The sequence below is a fragment of the Cucurbita pepo genome, chromosome LG01, assembly GCF_002806865.2.
Source record: "Cucurbita pepo subsp. pepo cultivar mu-cu-16 chromosome LG01, ASM280686v2, whole genome shotgun sequence".
NCBI lineage: Eukaryota > Viridiplantae > Streptophyta > Magnoliopsida > Cucurbitales > Cucurbitaceae > Cucurbita > Cucurbita pepo.
This window is the reverse complement of record NC_036638.1, coordinates 20,432,529-20,452,814: the sequence shown is the minus strand read 5'-3', so window position 1 is coordinate 20,452,814 and position 20,286 is coordinate 20,432,529. Positions and strand designations below refer to the sequence as shown.

The following is a 20,286-nucleotide window of genomic DNA, read 5'->3' as shown; positions in this document are numbered from 1 at the left end:
GTTATTTTAATTTTGAGTCAAATCTCTATTTATTTATTTATTTATTTATTTATTTATTTATTTATTTATTTATTTATTTATTTATTTATTTATTTATTTTCCTTTTCAAGTACCATCTATTTTAATATCAATAATTTAAAATTGATTTTCTCCGCTAAAAACTAATTGGGTCAAACCTTTGACCTTATATTTAATATTAGTTCTTATTATTTCCATCTCAGCTTATAAAAATAAAAATAAAATAAAATAAAATAAAATAAAACTTAGTGATAGTAATTTATTTATATGTGCATGTGTTTCTCCTTTCTTTCCCATTCTCTCTCTCTCTTTCCCGATGGCGGCCTTTATTTTGCCGCTGGTTATTGCAACTCTGGCTTTAGCAGCGACGTCGTTTGTCATCTTATCTGTGTTATACGACGCCGTTTCTTGCTACTGGTGGACTCCTAGACGCATCAAAGAAAAGATGGCTATGCAAGGTGTGGGTGGCCCCAAACCCCGCCCTTTCCTCGGCAACATCCTTGACGTCACCGCCCTCCTCTCCAAGTCCACCTCCCAAGACATGCCCTCCATCTCCCACGACCTCGTCCCCCGCCTCCTCCCGCACTATCTCGTCTGGACCGCCCAGTTCGGTATGTCCGAATTATTAAATTTACCGTAACCTATCAACTTTTTAAACCGTATGTTTTTTTTTTTTTTTTNTGGAATGGGATTGAGCCAAGAATGTGTCTGGCTGAAACCGACTTGATCAAAGAGCTTTTGTCTAAACACAGCGCCGTTACCGGCAAGTCGTGGCTCCAACAACAAGGGTCCAACCACTTTATTGGTAGAGGTCTCTTAATGGCCAACGGCCAAAACTGGTTCCATCAACGACATGTCGTCGCTCCCGCCTTCCTCGGCAACCGTCTCAAGGTCCATTAACAATATGAATAAAACATCAAATTTAACGACACCCGACTCAACCTCTCTTCTTTTGTAGAGTTACGTAGGATACATGGTTGAATGCACGAGAGAAATGCTTATATCATTAGAAAACGAGGTCAAATTGGGACGAACCGAGTTAGAAATCGGCGAGTACATGACAAGAATCACGGCCGATATAATTTCCAAAACCGAGTTTGGAAGCAGCTACGAAAAGGGAAAACAAATCTTTCATTTACTTACAACTCTACAGAATCTCTGTGCTCAAGCTAGCCGCCACCTTTGCCTTCCTGGTAGCAGGTAAGCTTGAACAGTACATCCTGTATTGAATATAGCTCAACCGTAATTGATATATATATATATTTTTTTTTTATTAAACAGATTTTTTCCGAGTAAATATAACCGAGAAATAAAGGCATTAAAAGGGAAAGTGGAGGGATTGTTAATGGAGATCATAGAGAGCAGAAAGGAGTGTGTGGAGAATGGTAATGATTTATTAGGAATGTTGCTGAATGAGATGCAGAATAAACGAGACAATAAGGGTTTTAATTTGAATTTGCAAATAATAATGGATGAATGCAAGACCTTCTTCTTTGCCGGCCATGAAACCACAGCTCTCTTGCTCACTTGGACTGTCATGTTATTAGCCACCAACCCTTCTTGGCAACACAAGGTTCGAGCTGAAGTCATAGCCGTCTGCAACCGCCAAGCTCCCTCGCTCGACCATCTCCCTAAACTCTCCCTGGTACAGTCTTCCAACTTACTGTATATATTTAGTATTTAATTACAGTTTACCATAAGTATCATATTTTTGTTAATGCACAGTTGGGTATGGTTATAAATGAGTCCCTGAGACTATACCCACCTGCGAGCATTCTTCCAAGGATGGCGTTTGAGGATATAAAGCTCAGAGACTTAGAGATTCCAAAAGGGTTGGCGATATGGATCCCAGTGCTAGCCATTCACCACAGTGAGGAGCTATGGGGAAAGGACGCGAATGAGTTCAACCCTGAAAGATTTGGGAGCTCGAAGGCGTTCACGTCGGGTAGGTTCATACCGTTTGCTTTTGGACCGCGCAACTGCGTCGGGCAATCTTTCGCTGTCATGGAAACGAAGATCATATTGGCCATGCTCATCGCCAAGTTTTCCTTCACCATCTCCCAAAACTATCGCCATGCACCCGTGGTCGTGCTCACTATCAAACCTAAATATGGTGTTCAAGTTTGCTTGACCCCTTTGAATTAATTCACTTTTTTTTTTTTTTTTTTTTTTTTTGAAGAGACTTGGGAGAATCGAGCTTGGTCGGTTTGTAAGTATTATTATTATTATTATTATTATTATAAAATATAGTTTGTTAAGAAAAAAAAAATAATTAAGGAATTAAAGATGTGAAATAATAAATAATAAATATGGGCCACCATATACAAAATAAAAAATTTCAACCGTCTCCCACCACTTCCATATTTTTTAAAACAAAATTAAAAAAAAAATATTTTTGAAAATAATTAGACGCATAATAAAGACAAATAATAGATATTATAATATATTTTTGAATGTTTTATATCTGACCGTTCAGTGTTTTTCAAGTGGGTTTAACCATCGTTACATATATTTTTATAAATAAAAAATATTTAAAAAAAAAGACCCTTTGACAATTTAATAAAAAAAATGAAGAAAAATAAAAAACGTAATTATGGTTGAAAATAATGAGAGTTTTGCCTTAAACGTGTTTGAAAGCCTCAAAAGATAATTCATTGCTAGTCAAAGTGGACCATCAATATATAATTAGATTTTATAAATCAATAATAAATTTAATAAAATAATTATTTATGTGAGATAATAAGATGTGAGTTAGGCCAATTATTGATGAATTTTGTAAAGAGGAGAAAGAGGATAAATTTATTATAGTTATAAAATAAGATGAGCAAAATTCTTTATATATCCATAATTTAAAATGATCAGTGTATAGAAATATATATATATATATAATATATAATTTATTGACTTTAAATCATAGAGAATTTAAATCCCATAAAATTAAAAAATATATATATGTTTTTTTTTTTTTTTAATGATAAGATCCATTATCTCCAATTTGCATGTATAGTAACATCCACCGCTAAATTTTTGGCTTTTTCTAATGAAATAAATTACCAACCACCACTTTTTTTTTTTTTTTAATTTTTTTCTTCGTTTAATTTAACTTTATAGGAACTAGGTAATGACGTGGATAATTCACTCATGTTATTAATGGGATAACCAATACATTATATTGCGTGACTTCATTTACTTTCCTAATCCAAATTAATATATTGATTTACGTTTTATACAATCTAAGTAATATTCTAAAGAATAAGTAATTATAAAAATAGGATATGTGTCCGTTAGGGTTTGATTAATGTCTCATTATTTACGATTCCCAACATCATTATCAAAGGACTAAAAAAGTTAAATGAATAGTTGTGTTTTATCTCTAAAAATACCTCTAAACTTTTAGTATTTTATTTTTAAAATATTCTTGAAGGTTGATTCTAAAAAAATCAATAAACACCCTTCAACTTTAAAAAATAAATAATAATAATAAAAATAAAAAAAAATAAAAGAATTGGAGAACCGAAAGAAACGATGGGTGAATGGAGAAACAATGGGTTGATGAAGAACTGGACAATCACTTTCTTCTGTTTTGCTGTGTATTTGGGGATTTCATGGAGGTAGAAAAACAGAAAGTGACCAAATGTGGAGTCCAAGTGTTCTTCAGCTCACCAAAAATCAACACTCACTCAGCTTCCCCATTAAGCAATCAATGGAAAATCGTTTGTTCGAGACACGGGATAGTCCCAACATTTTCTTGCGACATAACTACAGTATCTATTTGTCACTTTTAAAAGTAAATGTTATCTCCACAGACTGACACGTGTTCTTCAATACATTTTATTATTGTAATATAAAATATCAGCTTCCTAAATTTAAAATCATGAGAAATTTATCTGTAAGATTAACTAAACATTTTGTAAATATTAAAAAAAAATAATAATAATAGAAATAGAAATGTGGGGTTGCATGGACCTCCCAAACAAACGTGTACCTGGTCAAATCAAAGCAGTAAACTAGAGTCATCGGCCAAACCCAACCCAACAAGATTAAGAATTGAACCTAAATCACCATTTATGGAGGCCCAACCAGCCCATTCAATGTCAAGGGCTAGCCCATCAAGTTACCAATGGGTTCAGCTTTGGTTCTAACCAAGCCTAAGAAGTTATTATATTCGACCCAAATCAAGTGAGTTTGATTCAGCCATAAACAGAAAAGTGGTGTCTAATTTCAAAGCGTCTGTGCGTTTAATTAATAGTTATTGATACATCATCTCACAAAAATAGTAAATAATACATTACTTCAACAGCTTCCTGATGTTGCAAGGCCAATAGCATAGTTTCCAAACTTTTCTTCAAGGGAAAGAAATCTTTCCCTACACAAATCATATCACGAAAGAATGACCATAACTCGGTCCAAAAAGTTACTTACAATGCTCGTTCAGCCAAGAGATGATGTCGTCAAATACTTGGATTATAATTTCATCGGGCTCGCCCTCTAAAAGAGAATGGTATGCATCTTTATAAAGTTTTATACTCTTATCTGAACTGCTCGCTTTCTCGTACAACGCCTTGCTCACGGACGGGTCTGTTACGGTATCAGCCTCCCCATGCAGGATCAGTAATGGCAGGGAAACCTAGAAGACATCTCAATAAACTGATTTAGTTATCAAAGTTGTGTTTTCTGTACTTTTTACTAGAAACAACACGAATTTACAATAAAAGCCACAATGTATCTTTAAATGAATTAGATTCTTGAATGAAGATTAGAAACTATATTCCATTCTGTGATATGACAATATTTACTTTTTCAACAAAGAGAATAAGCATTTTATTGATGTGACGAACGTACAAGAGTGTCAAACAAAGGATTAAAAGGAATGTCCAACAACCACGGAGTAACAAAAAGGTTCTCCAACTGGTCAACAAAGCGAATAGGTTAGAAAAGCACTTAGATTTGAAGGGTCTATCTGTTTGATAAAAAAGAAACATGTTCAATGACTATCTGTGTTTCATGATTATTTAAAAAAGTAGAACAGAAATGAGAAACGAGAAACAAGAACATTATCAAACATGTCCAAAAGACGTAAAAATGATGACATCTTGTGTAAGTTGATCACAAGATTATACTTACTCGCTGAAAATATTTTTATTTCACTCAAGGAAAGCCTCAAAAGGATAAGGGATAAATATCCCTTATTGCCCATATAACCAGAGAAAGGAGATATGGTTGGACGTTGGAGATAGACTCTCTCCAGTACAGATAGGGTATCTGGTGGAAGATCCTCTCTGAACATAAAAACTAAGTGCCATGACAAGCAATTCTGCTCTAATGGTACATTAAACTAACATTAACCACTCGAGTAAACCTGTTATTTATCAAGTTCGTGACAATAAAACATCTTTTTTACCCATTTACTGAAACTTCTAGATCATACTAAATGTTTCAGCATCTATGACTGAACATAGTTATGTGAGAAAATAAATAAGTGGATTTCAGGAGGCTTAAGTACTAGGGTATGGTTCTTCCGGGTCGAGAATTTGATTTCAATGATTTGAATTTGGGAACAAAGAAGTTCTGCAACTATCACACATAGTTTATGTTGAGGATTGTTGGGAGGGAGTCCCACATTTGCTAATTTAGGGAATGATCATGGGTTTATAAGTAAGGAATGCATCTCCATTGGTGTAATGCCTTTTCGGGAAGCCCAAAGAAAAACCATGAGAGCTTATTCTCAAAGTGGACACTACCATTGTGGAGGTTCGTGATTCCTAACCGTTTATGTTCAGGTTACCTACAAATGTAGAAAGAAGAAAACAAGAGAAAAGAAAAGGACGGCCTCTTTATATAAGAAAAAATTATGGAACCAACAAGGTTTAAAGGCATCTTAGCTTGAACAGGATCTAATCTAAGATCTAATGTAGCCCTTGCTCCTCTACCTCCCCATTTTCTCCTTTCTAACGGAAGGTGAAAATTTCCAAGGTTAAACCCTTGGCATGACATGTATTACATGGGGTATCATGGATTGCCATTTGGAGGCATTCTTCCTTCTTTTTGGGGCTGCAATGGTTTTTATTCTTGGTAGGAAGGCATTTGATGACTTGAACCATTTGTTTTGGAGGTGCCAGTTTACTCGCTCAATTTGGAATGACTGGTTCTAGGTTTTCAGAGTCTGTTCGGCCCTGCTTCAACCTCCCTTTGGAAGAGGAGTGGAGTTTTATGGAGGGATGGTTTCTTTGTTGTTTTATGGAGCATCTAAATCCAGCTAAGTAACAAAGTCTTCAGGGGAGTGAAATACTATAGAGGAGTTCAGATACTTGGCTAGATTTATGCTTCACTTTGGACATTTGTGTCTAAATATTTTTGTAATTATGTTAGGTCTTGTTCTCTTAGATTAGAGCTATTTTCTTCTTTGTTGGGCTAGTCACAATTTAGTTCCTCTTGAGCTTCCTTTGATTGGCCTCTTTCTTGTTTTCAGGCCAATGTTGGTCTCTCACATTTTTTCATCTTCCTGTCAATAAAAGCTTGTTCAATTGAAAAAAAAAAAGAACTTCAACTGAATTGGGGTGCCCTCCCCAACCTTCTATAATTTCATATCATCAATGTTTTAAACAGGAAGAGAGATTCTGAGGAGTACCTGAAATCTATGTTTAAAAAAAAAAAACAAAATGAAAAACATGTTCGGTGAAGAACAGTTGAGAAAGATGTTAGGTAAAAAACATATCATAATTAAAAAGTTGAGTATAGCCTACTTCTTTCAATCTGCGTTCTATTTCTTGCGTAGTTCTCAACATTTCTACTGCAGTCTGCAAGCGTGGTTTATGCTGGTATGCAATGACATTATATGCTGTCTGCATCCATAGAAATACAAAATAATTAATAAATAAAACATACAAATATTTACTAACATTCGGATTAAGACTCAATTAAAAGTAGGGCGAACAAATCTCTATGAACTTCTAGATCAAAGACTAACAATAGAAGAGAATAGGTAAAATCGTTTTCACTCACTCAACCATGAACAAGCATGCATTTATTAAAATCCCCCCACCCGTATAAAAAGCCATGCACTTGTTATTTTTAATACCACCATTTTGTTCAAAAAGGGGCAAACCAGTTCTCTATGCTTCATGTCTCTAAAAGCTGCCTCAGCCAAATTTTTCTGTGGAACCAACTTGTACTTTGGAAGGAATTTAGCCACTCCGATCAATATCTGTGCTAGTGCCCATGGTGGAACCATATCATCTGCAATCTAGAGATAATTTTTTAGTTGATTGAGCCCTCGATAGCAAGGAAAGTGTTCCAAAAAAATCTTTTCAGAAAGATACCTTGCACATTGGCGCAACAAGAACTGCACCAGTCCATGAATGAGGTTGTTTTAGGTGTACCTTGAGAGCCACAGCTCCACCCAAAGACTGCCCAAAGAGAAAGCTTGGGAGAGCACTAAACTCCGGGTTCTCTGCCCTTGGAATCAAGTAAAGAAAATTCTAATAAAGGATTGTCATGAAAAACTTTGTAATTTATAATTTCTGTTCAGACATAATTAACATAAAACAAATATTTGGTACGTTAACACACCTTTCACTTTGGAGTAATGTTCAATGACATCATCTACAATTTTGTCAAAGCTTGGTATGAAGCCATGAAGACCTTCTGAAAGACCAAATCCTGGATAATCCATAGAAAAGACACCATACCCTGACAATGCTAACTTCCTTGCAATTCCTGAAATACAAATACCACAAAAAAGTCGATAACTACTATAATATACAAAACGAAAAACTATGCCATTTCTATTACTGGAAAGGAATCACATGCCTTCAAAGAAAAATGTGCAGGTGTCTCCATAGCCATGACAATAACACACCATTGCTTTTGGACGGACAGTCTCCGGAATCCAGCATTTTGAGAATATACTCAATCCTCTGGAGTTGACCTCATATGACTACCAAAAAGATTGATCATCTTAGCTTGGAAACAAAATTGCATAGACTTCCAAACTTCCATTAACATCTAAGCAAAGCACATGGCTCTTTTTATCTTTTCCTTTTTTGTAAACAAAATAAAGCTTCTGCTAATATTGATGAATTGCAAATGAACACGACAGAAGAAAGGCCTGGACAATATTTGCAAGAGAAAATAACAAAAGTGGCCCCATTCATCAGCGAAACACTAGGGCTGGCTGCTAGAAAGCCATGGCCGTGAAATGTAATGGGAAATCGCAAGAAGAAATGGCGATTGATTCATCATACTTCGTTTCAAATTTCCAAATTGGCGTGGTCTAGAAGCTTAAAGATTATACCATTTCAATAACTAGAATACAGTAGAATCATATTGCACAACTCTATTTTAGAGATTACCTCTTCCATCTTCAATCCGTCGCTTGGTGTCTGACAAAGAATAGCGATAAAAGTCAGTGAGATCCAATAGAAAATAAAACTCCCATACTTCAAAAATCAAACACAAATAACAGTGCATCGAATATCCAAAATCGACCTTCACCTAAATAACATACACGAGAAACCAGAATACCTTGAACAGTATATGATCGATTCCGAGCTGGATTTCTTTGAACGCCTCCCGCACTCGGCGTCTCGTCGACACGTCGTCCATGTTAGCATCGAGAAGTTTCAGCAACTCATCATTAACACCATGCAATTTCATTTTTGGCGCCATTACCGCCTTCCTGGAGCTGCTCTTTCCTCTCGAAGATCCCTTGTAGCTGTATTCTACACAATTTCGGTCAAAATCCGCAATACATTACATAAAAAAAGAATCAAGAAATCAAGAAATTCATCAAATGCTTTCTAAATTTTACGGGAGCGGGTATTCGCTATTGCTCTTGCTGTAATGGTAGGTCGCGTATGGAAAGTAAAGTGCTCGAGAGAAGATGGCGAGGGTCGCACTGCCATGTGGAGTTCTCGTGGTTGGCTTTCAGAAATTGTTTAATCATAGTCAAATAGAAAGTCAAAGCCAGCTTAGTTTAAGTTATTTACTTCTTTAATTTAAATAATTTGCTGTTTACCGCTGCAATTCGGAAGTTTGTTTATGGTTTTTTTTTTTTTTTTTTCCTTCTATTTTTTTTACTGTACTATTAAAATTATATTAGCCAGTTTTTCTAAATTTAAATAATAAAGTTTTATTTTTCGGTATTTTTATTTTTATTTTCACTCGTCTAGATTTATATAAGTAGAAGTATTTTTCGACAAATTTTCTGCATTTTTAAAGACATTTGTTCTAATTATCTAACGCTATATATATATATATATATATATATATATAAATTGATCCTATTTTATTTTTATTTTATTCGTTACAATTTTTGAAATAGTCTAATTCAAACTTTGAAAGGTCAAAATTTTAAGCTAAATATTTTATTGTTTTATTTTTTAATTTTGTATAACTTTTCTAGATCTAAGTAAAAGTTGAAATAGTCTAATTCAAAGTAACTTTGAAGTACCAAAATTTTGAGCTAAATTTTATTATTTTATTTTTTTGGGTTCGTGTAACTTTTCGAGATATTCGAAATAGTCTAATTCAAACTTTGAGGGGTCAAAATTCGAGATATTAGCGCTAGAAAGTGGCTTGTTATGCCCTTCCATCTAAAAGTAGTTGTAACTAAACGAACAGTGAAAAGATGTTGAAAATGAGTCATTGGTGCTCCGAGTAAGAGAAAATAATAAGATAGAAATGAGAAAGGAGAAACAAAATTTGGGCATTTGATCATCTCCAAGCAAGATTCGGGCATGGCCTCATAAAGTTTTAACATCATTCCAAGGAGGCATAAGTTTGTTGGTATTGCCGGTGATAATAAGGAAGAGTTTATATTTAGAAATATAGAACTCATACAATATGTAATGAATCGTTTCGGTTAAGCTCATGAAGCATACATTTTGTGTGCTCTCTTTTCGCAATTTCCCAACTTTGAATGATGAACGGGTCATGTACGTTAATGTTCACATATCCGATGTCGGGATACAAATTCACCATATTAATTTCTCAATACGTAAAAAAGTGTAGCACCTCCAAATGATTATTAATATTGACAGATATCAAGCCTTTTATTTACAAGGGAAGAGAATTGATCATCTTAGCCATAGCCATAGCGCCTATAGATCAATCCGATCAGCTCCTATTTCTATCTTCAAGAAACGGATGCATTCCTGCTGCAACATTTCCCCTCCTCGCACTGGATCAAAACTACACTTGTAGAAACTGAAGACAAAAAAGAAAAATGAAAATTAACAAGAAATAACTATATTTCATTTTCTTTTCTAAACTCGGATCTCTAAAATTTTCTGTGTAATTTATTATTTTACGATTTAACCCCCTACTTCCGAACATTTTATCTTACAAAATATTATATAAGCCGATAGGGAAAACGAACCGAAAGACGTGTCATCAAGTTAAATGATCATGCTTTTCTTTTTAATGTAAAGTCCAAGGATTAAGAACCAAAAGTATCATAAACAGCAAATTCCAAATGCCATTAATTGTGACTTGAACCTAATTATTTTTCAAAAAAAAAAAAAAGCTTCTTTGTAGAATAATGATCTGTAAAAAGAAATTACTAGCATTGAACACAAGAGAATTCACATATACTCATATGCACCTAGCCATCGACGAGTAGCTGTTAAGTTGTATCTGGGAAAGCAAGGTTTCAAATCATTTTGTGCATTAGTATGAGCAGCAGCAAGGGAAACAGTAACATGTTTTCATTGCAATCGCTTACCTCCCATCCATGCCAACAACAATGATAGTGTTTTGAGATCCAAATGCTGCAATATACTGTGTCGCCTCAGGCAAATGGAACTGAGCAAACGACCATTCTGAACTGAAGTATCTTGGTAAAACCCCTGAAAATTTTTGGTGAAGGATTAGTTAAAGATTTCTTGAGTCCAGAAAACTTCAATTAATCACTAATATGAAAGAAGTTTTGGCCCCTGTTCCCAAAACCCAAACAAGAAGGAGAGTTTTCTTTTGTTTCCTTGTTTCCTCCATTATTGTTCTATTTAAAATATGAGATAAGCAGAGACTGGAAAGAAACCAATCTTGCTATAATATTAAGATTCATGATATAAAGTACTTTAATCATAACCATTCAAAATCCCCAATACAACTGATAGATGAACTATCTTACCTCTCATGAATGATAATGATGAACTAGGGTTTGAACCAGTATTCAAAGGAACAAGAGTATCAAGTGCATTAGAAGAATTTTGCTGGAACAGTGTTTTCCCCTGAATTACATTTGTATCAGAAGATGAACCTGCGCCAACAACTCTCACTCGAAGACTGAAAACATGAACCGTGCCTTTATCACTTGCTGCTGCCAACCATTGGACATTTGGCGAGAGAGCAAGACTGAAGATTTCTGCTCTATCCATTCCTCTTCGTACCTAAACGGAAGAATATGCAATGAGATACATAAAAGAGAGCACTAAAACCCATTAAAAAAAGTGACACTACAAGGGCAAATGAAGCCATTCCGCAATCCTAAACCCCATGAATCTTACTCTATTGTAATGTGCACAGCATAAAAGAAAGGTATTCTCAGTCATTAAATTTTTTGCTTCGTATTAGATGAAGATATATATATATATACATATTTCATACTGTAAAGAAAAATAATGACACTAACTACGAAGCTTAGATTTAAACTCTATTTTCATTGTGTAAAGGACCAATAATCATGGGATTGCATGTATTATGTCTTCTCCTTTGCTCACTATCAAGATCATGTCCAACATAAACAACCACGTGTTTGTCCGGTGATCCAAGATGGCTAATTGTGAGCTCAATTTGAAGTCATGGGTTAGACTGTGGTGTTCACCTATTTAAAGTATTAAGCAAAATATTCTACAAATTTTCTGCTGTCAAATAATAAACGGTGATGCAACTGTGCGGTGCATTGAGGTGCACAAGAGCCAGCCCCTACATCAGCTTTTCAGTTAAAAGAATCACATCCCATGTGTGTGTGACTTTCATTTGGAACCATACTCAGAGCAGAAAACTTAAATTTAGGGACTAGCAGTACAATACCTCTTGCAAGAGCATTCCATCCAATGTATTGAAAATTCTTATCAAAGTACCCTTAGTGCTAGCAGTTGCAAGAAGTAGACCATCCATTGTCAACGTCATGCATGCAATATGAGAATCATGAGCATTAAATAACTTCGTCATATTTAGCCCAAAGTGCTCGACGTGGACCTGTCCACGTTGAACTCCAGGACATGCCAGCACAAATGTATTTACATGGTGGGAAAGGCAACATAGGCCTCTCGGATTTGTAACAGTTTCAATCTGATGAAGAAGTTTGACATCCATCAGCGTGTACACATATATTTTATGCTCGAGGACAACAATAAAGTGTTCACGCTTCAGTTTTACAGCTCGAATCTCAGACCTAAATGAAAATTCACCAATGCATTGACTTTTATAATCATCCCATATCAAAACTTTGTTTGGTGGATATTGAGAATTACTTCCACTGCCCACAAGTGCCAAAATGTTGCACCGAAACAGCATCTCAACAATTTTAAATCCACCAATGCCCAATTCACGTCTAAATGTTTCCTTGAAAGGATCACAGTTGTAAATACGAAATCCGCAGCTTGTACCAGCAGCAAAGCAACTATAATCTTGATTCCAGAACACTGAATGTAGTTCTAGCTCACTCTTTCCATTTTGTTCTTTTTGGTCAATAGATCCGGAAGCTCCAATTTCTGAGGATTCCTGAGTACTCGCCATTTCTGGTTTAAGTACTCCTCGAAATGTTCTAACAGCCAAGCTTGACCAAAAAGAGGGATATAGTCCTTCACTACCTGCAGCTATTTATATTAGTTCATTTATGTGCAGTATGGAATAAAAAGAAGTATATGCCTACCAGTAGAGATCAGACAATGGCAACATTACAGACTGACGTATTAGCATAAGATTGACCACGCTGTACTTGTACAAACATTTGACATGTATTAGCAATGGTAAAGTCACGTTGCAAATAGCAACTCTTTTTCCGATCGAATCAACGTATTTGACAATGTTTACTTCATGAGAACTAGTTAATGTTTTTGTTGAATTAAATGTTTAGTCAGTTACATTCAGCACCTTGCGCAAATTAGTTGATTATAGAAACTAGTTTTTCCTAGAACTTTCCACTATCGAATTCATCGGCTCACGACATAATCTTGTAGCAGTACATGGAATGATGCAGTTACACATATAATCTTTGCAACGATTATGCTTCGTCAATTTTGCATTAACTCAAGACAGCTTAAAGTGATGAAATCTACCAAAATGAAATCTGACGAAATTTTGTTATAAATGAAAATTTACATTCTCGTTTATCTTATTCTCCTAAACCAGCCATAACAAAATGCCATCAGAACTAAAACAGTAGAATGATCGGGCAATTATATTATGAGAATTCCATCTAGCAACTTCCCGTTGATGCTTTATATTCATCAACTTCCTCCTTGATTCCAACAGTGTTACCGCTACGTTAAAACAGGGCACATAATTGGGGGAAAAACTGAAAGAAAAGTCCACTGATACAGTAGATTCGCAATACGAAGGGAACAGAATGACAATGGGTAGTAAAATCAAATTAAATAAAATGGATGAGTTGCCAGAATTGCAGATGATCAAAATCTCAGCAATCTCGAATCAAATTATACGTGATTGGAAATCATAGTCGTAATTTCAAGAACATCAAAGAATACCTCTATTCCTTCTAAGCTCACGACGATCTATCCTTTGTCTGCTCTCTCCGGCCCTCCCGTCCTCTCGGACTCAAACCGCAGATACGCGCAGTCACCTCCACGGAGTTTTTACCTTCTTGTTTATTTATTTCTGTTTTTTGTTTGAAATTTTGTATATATTCGTTGAATTTTTTCCAAACTAATAAATGTTTAGACCCTTTTTTTTTTTTTTTTAGTATAATGAAAATAATAGACTTGTTTTTTAGATAAAATTTAAGGGTTTGGAGATAATTAATGGGAAGATTTTTCTTTTTATTTTTTAAAACTATATTAAAGTTTCTAACATTTTAATATTTTAAAATATATACGCGAAAGATAATACGTAAAAAAATCGATACACATCAACGAAGGTGATAATATATTAAATTATAATTAAATATTTTATTATTTAAACTAAAGATGTCCATTCTTTTAGTGGTTTAATCATAAAATAAAAAATATATTTCAACAATTTTATATTTAGTGTCTTCTCTAAAATTTTCATAGAAAAATACGTGACCTAAGAAAAATATATTAAAAAGACTCGGGGTTAGTCTATTGAATAGACTTTGCTCTTATGAGCAGTTTAAAACAAGTAACGTGGTAATGTCGCTTAAAGTTAAATGTTTGGTTTCGAGCAATCTTAGTTTGAATCTCGAGAGCATGGAGCGTTACATTGTAGCTTTTAATCATATAAACATGTTTTTCAAGCTATTCAAACCTTAGCGTAAACCTATGCATCGCTATACTAACGAAATATTTCACTTATTGATTGAAACAATATAATTTGATTAGTCGACTTACGCTCAATAATATACATATATATCGTATTGTCTAGACTCCCCCACAATATATATATATATATATATATATAGAGCATGTTACTCATAAAATTATACTTACTCGAAATTAAATTAAAAACTAAAATACTCGACTTTGAATCATCAAATTAAGAAAATACTTCTCATATTGATTAAATAATATACTTTAATCACTCGACTTAAATTAAAAAATAAAATTAAAATAACATAATTTTAGAAATTTTTAAAACGATAATTCAATTAATGACATGCATTTCACAAAAAAAAATTAAATTTATCCTGAGATTCTATCAAGTCCTATCAATTTGAACCAATTTAAAAGGTAAATAAGTGTTAGCAAATTTTACATTTATTTAATTTATATTAATTTTAGTAAAAGAATCATACACTCGTTAATTTTAATTAAATATAATATCACACAGATTTTTTTTAAACAAGGCATAAATTAATCATTAGATAAATTTACCAAAATTCACATTTCATCGTAAAATTCGCGATTTTAAAGTGAAATTTGATTTTACTCCCAATTTGATTATTCGGTGGTGGGCTTTTTACGGGGCATGCTTCTGGGCCTTTCCAAAATGGCGGTTTGCTCCTTCGTCCTCTGCTCATATATATACACAGTATGAATTAGGGTTTTGGGACACGGAGGAGTCGGCGAGGTCAAGTTTGAGCAGAGAGAGTCCAAGCAACGTACTCTCGCGATGGGTAGAAGTACGATTTTCTTTTCCATTTCTTCATCTAATATCTTCTTCCATCTTCCTCTTCGATGATTAATTTATTTGTCCCTCGTAATTTCTGGTTTATATTCGACGCAAAATCGAACTGTTGGAAATGGGTGGACCTTCGTCTGTTCCTCTTTGAAGATGTTGTGCTTTAGCCTTTCTATGATTATTTTTTAAAAAATATAAATCATTGGTCTTGATGCATGTAATTTGTTCTATATTTTCAATATTAAAGAATTTTAGGATGTTACAAGCAGAAAGGCCAACTAATATTGATTTTACATTCGATTCTTAAGATGTAATCTGTTCAATCTCACAAAAAAAATATTATCATAGTGTAGTTGGCATCTATGTAAGGCAGACTCTCAAGTACGTAAACCCTGCACTGGAATGGGGTTTTTCTGAACCCTTGGAGGAATATTGTTTCTATTTTTTATAATCGCTCTTTAGTTGCAATTGTGTATTATTTAATAGGTGCTTTTGCTCGCTGGAAAATGTTTGTCGTTGATTGTAAGAATATGAAAGTTATGAAAATTGATGTGTGCGTAGCAAGGCTCATCGTGCTCTTTTGAGTTGATGGTCTCTCTCAACTTGTATGCGGGCATCATTATTTTTCCGGACAAGTCACAGCCCTGAATAATTTTTTCTATTGGCTCATTTTTATTATAATTTGATCATCACAATTCTTGCTGGCTATATTGTGCGTAGAAGATTGTTGCCTGATATTCATTAATTTTCATTTTTTTGTAGGACCTGCAAGGTGTTACCGGCAAATTAAAAACAAGCCTTATCCAAAATCCAGGTTCTGTCGTGGTGTTCCTGACCCTAAGATCAGGATCTATGATGTTGGAATGAAAAAGAAGGGTGTGGATGAATTTCCATTCTGTGTTCATCTAGTGAGTTGGGAGAAAGAAAATGTGTCTAGCGAGGCATTGGAAGCTGCTAGGATTGCCTGCAATAAGTACATGTCTAAGTTTGCTGGGAAGGATGCATTCCACTTGAGGGTCAGGGTGCACCCTTTCCATGTTCTGCGAATTAACAAGATGCTTTCATGTGCTGGGGCTGATAGGCTCCAGACTGGTATGAGAGGTGCTTTTGGCAAACCACTAGGAACTTGTGCAAGAGTGGCCATTGGGCAGGTTCTTCTTTCAGTTCGCTGCAAGGATAACAACAGCCAGCATGCACAGGAGGCCCTACGACGTGCTAAGTTCAAATTCCCTGGTCGTCAGAAGATCATTGTCAGTAGGAAGTGGTATGAATTTTTGCATTCCCCCCCTCTCTCTCTCCGTAGCCAAACGAGATGTGTTTTTGTTGCTTGTGGAGCAATTTTTGAATGTTTCCTTAACTGAATTACAAAATCTTCAAATTTCCAGGGGATTCACAAAGTTCAGCCGGGCCGAATATCTGGCTTATAAGGCAGAGAACAAAATTGTGCCGGATGGTGTCAATGCCAAGGTTAGCTATATTGCATTCATCCATATGCTTGCTATCCTGTTGTTTGGACGTCGGGTTAGCTATGTCTATGAGTATGCTACTTCTTTTGTGAAAATTATAATTGCATGGAATTAAAGTCTTTTTACATTAAAAAGCATATGATCAGCTAACTGGGTCGTAGAATCATGTTTGTCGTAGCACGTCTTGTGATATTTTCTTTGGTTCTTCATCCCGATGAAACGCCATAATATATGGTCAATATGTTTATTTTTGAGTTGTTAACTGATGGAGTTGCAACTGGGCTTTGCTTGCAGCTTCTTGGATGCCATGGACCCTTAGCAAACCGTCAACCTGGAAGAGCTTTTCTACCTCAAGCTGTCTAAGCGCAGCTACTTGTTTCGTTTTTAGGTGTTTTTGTTTTCTTTTTTGACGCTTGGAACAAAACTATATTATCATGTTGTGTCTGTATTAACTCACTAGTCTGGCTGTTATATTGCTTAAAAATGTTGGAGATACCAAGGAAAGCCAAAATGACCTTTTCTTTTCCCTCTTTTTCTCTTTCTGCTGAACTTTCATAGAAGCTATTGTTACCATTTCAATCTTGATGAATCGAAGGTAAGAAAAATGGTTCCAACGAGTTTATTTCATTACTAGGATGAAGGTTTCAGTGAAGTGTAATGTATTTTCAACATCATCATACTAGTTCCACTTTCATTTTATGCAAATTTTACCATTTTTATTGAATGAAACATTAAGGTTATTTCTTTTTAGTCCTATTAAATGTTTAAATTTAGTCTTATCGCAGATAAGTTTATTACTAATTTCTTAAATCATAGTATAAGGGTAGATAGAATATGAACATATGAAGTTCATAATTATTTTTTTAAAAAGAGAAGTTAGGGCCATGAGACCAATTTTTAGGAATTGTGAGATTAAAATGTTATTTTAACCACACTAATCAACAACAATCCAAATAAATTTTCTACAATTTAACGTTATAAATTATTTTCTTGGTACTTTACTAATTTATTATTATTATTATTATTTTTTTAATAGGCAAACATCGTGTTTGGGCTATTGAGTTATGGTCGGCCTCTTCAATAACCGGTCCGATTTTTTCTTCCTCTTCTCTTATGTCCAGCTTTTCTTGGACACAACATCACTACTACCGGCGTTGTGTGAATTTCTCCGAATTCTTCCTTCATGCTCTCCAAAATCTCAAAACCCTCTCGAAGGGTTGTCGAGGGTCTTCTCGCTCTCAGGCTCAGACTCCATTTCAGTCATCATCCGATCACCTCCTCCAATGCCCGCCCTCCCTTCTCCCCTCATATTCGAGATCCAATCATCAGAAATTCCTCCTCCTCTGCCTCCTCGTCTCCATCGAAATTCCCTTCAAAACCCATTTCTTCAAATCTTGGTTTGTCCCAAATCCTCTATACTCCCAAACTCCCCGCCGGAAATTCTTCTTTAGCTACTAATTTCAATGCCTACCGTTCTGCTTCTAGGTTTAGATTGTTCTCTGGTAAGACTCCGGGTTTCGGAGGTCAAATCAATGGAAATTTCGTTAAGAAGGTCCTTGATAAGCCCGCTGCGGCTGTTAGCTCCGCATTTTCTCGGTATCGGGAAGCCATAGGGCTGCAAATTGAGGCTATCTTCAGGAGAAACTATCTAGTTCTTCTCGGGTTTGGAGCAGTTCTTGTTTGTGCATTGCTTTGGAGGATTATGTTCGGTATTGCCAACACCTTTATTGGGTTCTCTGAAGGCATGGCCAAGTATGGATTTCTCGCTTTATCTTCAGCTATCGTTGCTTTTGCTGTGAGTTTTCTCTATGATCTCTTCGCCCCATGTTGCCTTAATTTTGTTTGCTTGCCTTGCCCGTAGAGATGAGATTAAGATCACAAATTATTGAAAGGCTTTAGCATTCTTATATTTGTTATTGTTTTGTGCTCTGTAGAGATCTAGGTTTGTGAAAATTGAATCTTAAGAGTCCATTATTTTGATTTGAAGGGTCTGTATCTGCGGTCTAGATTGACAATCAATCCTGATAGAGTTTATAGGATGGCGATGAGAAAGCTGAATACGTCAGCAGGAATTCTTGAGGTTATGGGTGCCCCTCTTTCAGGATCAGACTTGAGAGCCTATGTGATGTCTGGAGGTGGGTTAACTCTGAAGAACTTCACGCCAAATCGTAGGAGCAAGCGATGCTTTCTTATCTTTCCCATTAGAGGTTCCGAAAGGAAGGGTCTTGTCAGCGTTGAAGTCAAAAAGAAGAAGGGCCAGGTTTGCTTTTTTACCTTGCAACTTCCCTATATGTTTTCTTCATGAATCACGAATAGCTACATATTATTCTCTTTTAAGCTTTCCGTTCCACGGTTTACCCTCATTGTTATAAACACGTCTACTAGGGAGAGGTTTTCACACTTATAAAGAATGCTTCGTTCTCCTCTTCAACCGATGTGGGATCTCATGATCCACCCCCCTTGGAGCCCAATGTCCTCGCTGATACATCGCCCCGGGTCTGACTCTAATACCATTTGTAACCACCCATGTCCACCACTAGCAGATATTGTTCTTTTTGGACTTTCCTTCGAGGATTTCCCCTTAAGGTTTTAAAACGAGTATGCTAGGAAGAGGTTTCCACACCCTTATAAGGAATGCTTCGTTCTCCCCTCCAACCGATTGATGTGGGATGATCTTATCGGTTGAAGAGAAGAACGGATAACCACCATGGGTTTGACCTAGTAGTCAATAAGAGTCGAGTAAAAAATAAAGAGTTTAGAGGGAATGAGTTCAAGCGATGATGATTCCTTACCTAGAATTTATTATCCTACGAGTTAGCTTGACAACTAAATGTAGTAGGTAAATGGTTGTCCCGTGAGAATAGCCAAAGTGCATGCAAGCTTACATAGACACTCACAAATATTCCAAAACCACCCTTTTTATTAGGCAATTCAGTTTGATGTTGTATCCATAAGAAGAGCGATTTTACTCATTTTAATATATGGTCTTCTTCTTATCTACAGTATGATATGAAGCTACTAGCAGTCGACATTCCAATGGCATCGGGTCCCGACCAGCGACTATACCTGATTGGAAACGAAGAAGAGTACAAAATAGGTGGTGGATTAATATCAGAACTAAGGGACCCTGTTGTAAAAGCAATGGCAGCTACCAAGGAATTTGATGATCTTGATCAAATTGAGGAAAAGGAGGATGCCGAGAGAGAACGTCGAGAGGCAGAGAGAAAGCAGCAAGAGGAGACCGAAAAACTCGAGAAAAGTCGATGAAATCTTTCGTTCTCTTCAGATTTTGCCACGTAGTTTGTGTTCCCATTGTGTTTTTTTGTAGCAATTCTTCAGGTGTTCTTCAAAGAGCTTGTGCAAGGTTTCCTTTGAATACGAAAGTCCTCAAAAGGTTCATACCTGCTAAGTAAGTTAGTTGAATAAAGCTTGCAATGTCTTTCTTTCATGTTTATGCACCTATTCTTTTGCCTCTCATTTTCACTACTTTAATCCAAAATAGTATTTATCAGCTTTTTTTTAATATTTTTTTAACATC

The 20,286-nt window shown here is 35.4% G+C and overlaps 5 protein-coding genes across 6 annotated transcripts; 3 read left to right on the top strand and 2 right to left on the bottom strand.

The window, feature by feature from the left end:
- Positions 1-286: 286 nt before the first annotated feature.
- On the top strand, positions 287-2,190 carry LOC111794342 (cytokinin hydroxylase-like). Its single transcript, XM_023676301.1, has 5 exons — positions 287-636; positions 690-909; positions 977-1,218; positions 1,300-1,663; positions 1,744-2,190. The coding sequence occupies exons 1-5, from the start codon at positions 335-337 to the stop codon at positions 2,161-2,163; spliced, it is 1,548 nt and encodes a 515-aa protein (XP_023532069.1). The 5' UTR covers positions 287-334; the 3' UTR covers positions 2,164-2,190.
- Positions 2,191-4,186: 1,996 nt separating this feature from the next.
- LOC111794334 (caffeoylshikimate esterase) lies at positions 4,187-8,959 on the bottom strand. The gene is made up of 9 exons (XM_023676291.1): positions 8,828-8,959; positions 8,542-8,738; positions 8,370-8,399; positions 7,828-7,954; positions 7,588-7,734; positions 7,338-7,468; positions 7,124-7,261; positions 6,762-6,860; positions 4,187-4,645 (listed from the first exon to the last, which is right to left on the bottom strand). The coding sequence occupies exons 1-9, from the start codon at positions 8,919-8,921 to the stop codon at positions 4,433-4,435; spliced, it is 1,176 nt and encodes a 391-aa protein (XP_023532059.1). The 5' UTR covers positions 8,922-8,959; the 3' UTR covers positions 4,187-4,432.
- A 915-nt stretch (positions 8,960-9,874) lies between these two features.
- On the bottom strand, positions 9,875-13,863 carry LOC111794314 (autophagy-related protein 18c-like). 2 transcript variants are annotated; one of them, XM_023676278.1, is made up of 5 exons: positions 13,731-13,863; positions 12,052-12,839; positions 11,150-11,408; positions 10,742-10,865; positions 9,875-10,224 (listed from the first exon to the last, which is right to left on the bottom strand). In XM_023676278.1, the coding sequence occupies exons 2-5, from the start codon at positions 12,757-12,759 to the stop codon at positions 10,119-10,121; spliced, it is 1,197 nt and encodes a 398-aa protein (XP_023532046.1). In that variant the 5' UTR covers positions 12,760-12,839; positions 13,731-13,863; the 3' UTR covers positions 9,875-10,118. The 2 variants fall into 2 exon arrangements, with proteins under 2 accessions (XP_023532046.1, XP_023532044.1); XM_023676276.1 differs by having other exon boundaries at positions 12,052-12,833.
- A 1,301-nt stretch (positions 13,864-15,164) lies between these two features.
- Positions 15,165-17,370, top strand: LOC111811063 (60S ribosomal protein L10-like). The gene is made up of 4 exons (XM_023697818.1): positions 15,165-15,283; positions 16,045-16,546; positions 16,668-16,749; positions 17,043-17,370. Exons 1-4 carry the CDS (start codon positions 15,274-15,276, stop codon positions 17,109-17,111), a joined length of 663 nt encoding a protein of 220 aa, XP_023553586.1. The 5' UTR covers positions 15,165-15,273; the 3' UTR covers positions 17,112-17,370.
- Positions 17,371-17,829: 459 nt separating this feature from the next.
- LOC111811213 lies at positions 17,830-20,196 on the top strand. The gene is made up of 3 exons (XM_023698003.1): positions 17,830-18,543; positions 18,736-19,008; positions 19,752-20,196. The coding sequence occupies exons 1-3, from the start codon at positions 17,932-17,934 to the stop codon at positions 20,013-20,015; spliced, it is 1,149 nt and encodes a 382-aa protein (XP_023553771.1). The 5' UTR covers positions 17,830-17,931; the 3' UTR covers positions 20,016-20,196.
- The last annotated feature ends 90 nt before the right edge of the window (positions 20,197-20,286 follow it).

Bases quoted from the DNA above. Each gene is read 5' to 3' on its own strand.
- LOC111811213 (XM_023698003.1), top strand. From the start codon at position 17,932: ATGCTCTCCAAAATCTCAAAACCCTCTCGAAGGGTTGTCGAGGGTCTT. The intron at 18,544-18,735 runs GTGAGTTTTCTC...TTTGATTTGAAG, and splicing joins CAGCTATCGTTGCTTTTGCT to GGTCTGTATCTGCGGTCTAG. The intron at 19,009-19,751 runs GTTTGCTTTTTT...TCTTATCTACAG, and splicing joins TCAAAAAGAAGAAGGGCCAG to TATGATATGAAGCTACTAGC.
- LOC111794314 (XM_023676278.1), bottom strand. From the start codon at position 12,759: ATGGCGAGTACTCAGGAATCCTCAGAAATTGGAGCTTCCGGATCTATT. The intron at 10,866-11,149 runs GTAAGATAGTTC...AAAAATTTTCAG, and splicing joins ATCATTATCATTCATGAGAG to GGGTTTTACCAAGATACTTC. The intron at 10,225-10,741 runs GTAAGCGATTGC...TTTTGTCTTCAG, and splicing joins GTTGTTGGCATGGATGGGAG to TTTCTACAAGTGTAGTTTTG.
- LOC111811063 (XM_023697818.1), top strand. The intron at 16,547-16,667 runs GTATGAATTTTT...TCAAATTTCCAG, and splicing joins ATCATTGTCAGTAGGAAGTG to GGGATTCACAAAGTTCAGCC. The intron at 16,750-17,042 runs GTTAGCTATATT...CTTTGCTTGCAG, and splicing joins CGGATGGTGTCAATGCCAAG to CTTCTTGGATGCCATGGACC.
- LOC111794334 (XM_023676291.1), bottom strand. From the start codon at position 8,921: ATGGCAGTGCGACCCTCGCCATCTTCTCTCGAGCACTTTACTTTCCAT. The intron at 8,400-8,541 runs GTATTCTGGTTT...ATTCTTTGTCAG, and splicing joins TCGATCATATACTGTTCAAG to ACACCAAGCGACGGATTGAA. The intron at 7,735-7,827 runs GCATGTGATTCC...TTTGTATTTCAG, and splicing joins CTGCACATTTTTCTTTGAAG to GAATTGCAAGGAAGTTAGCA.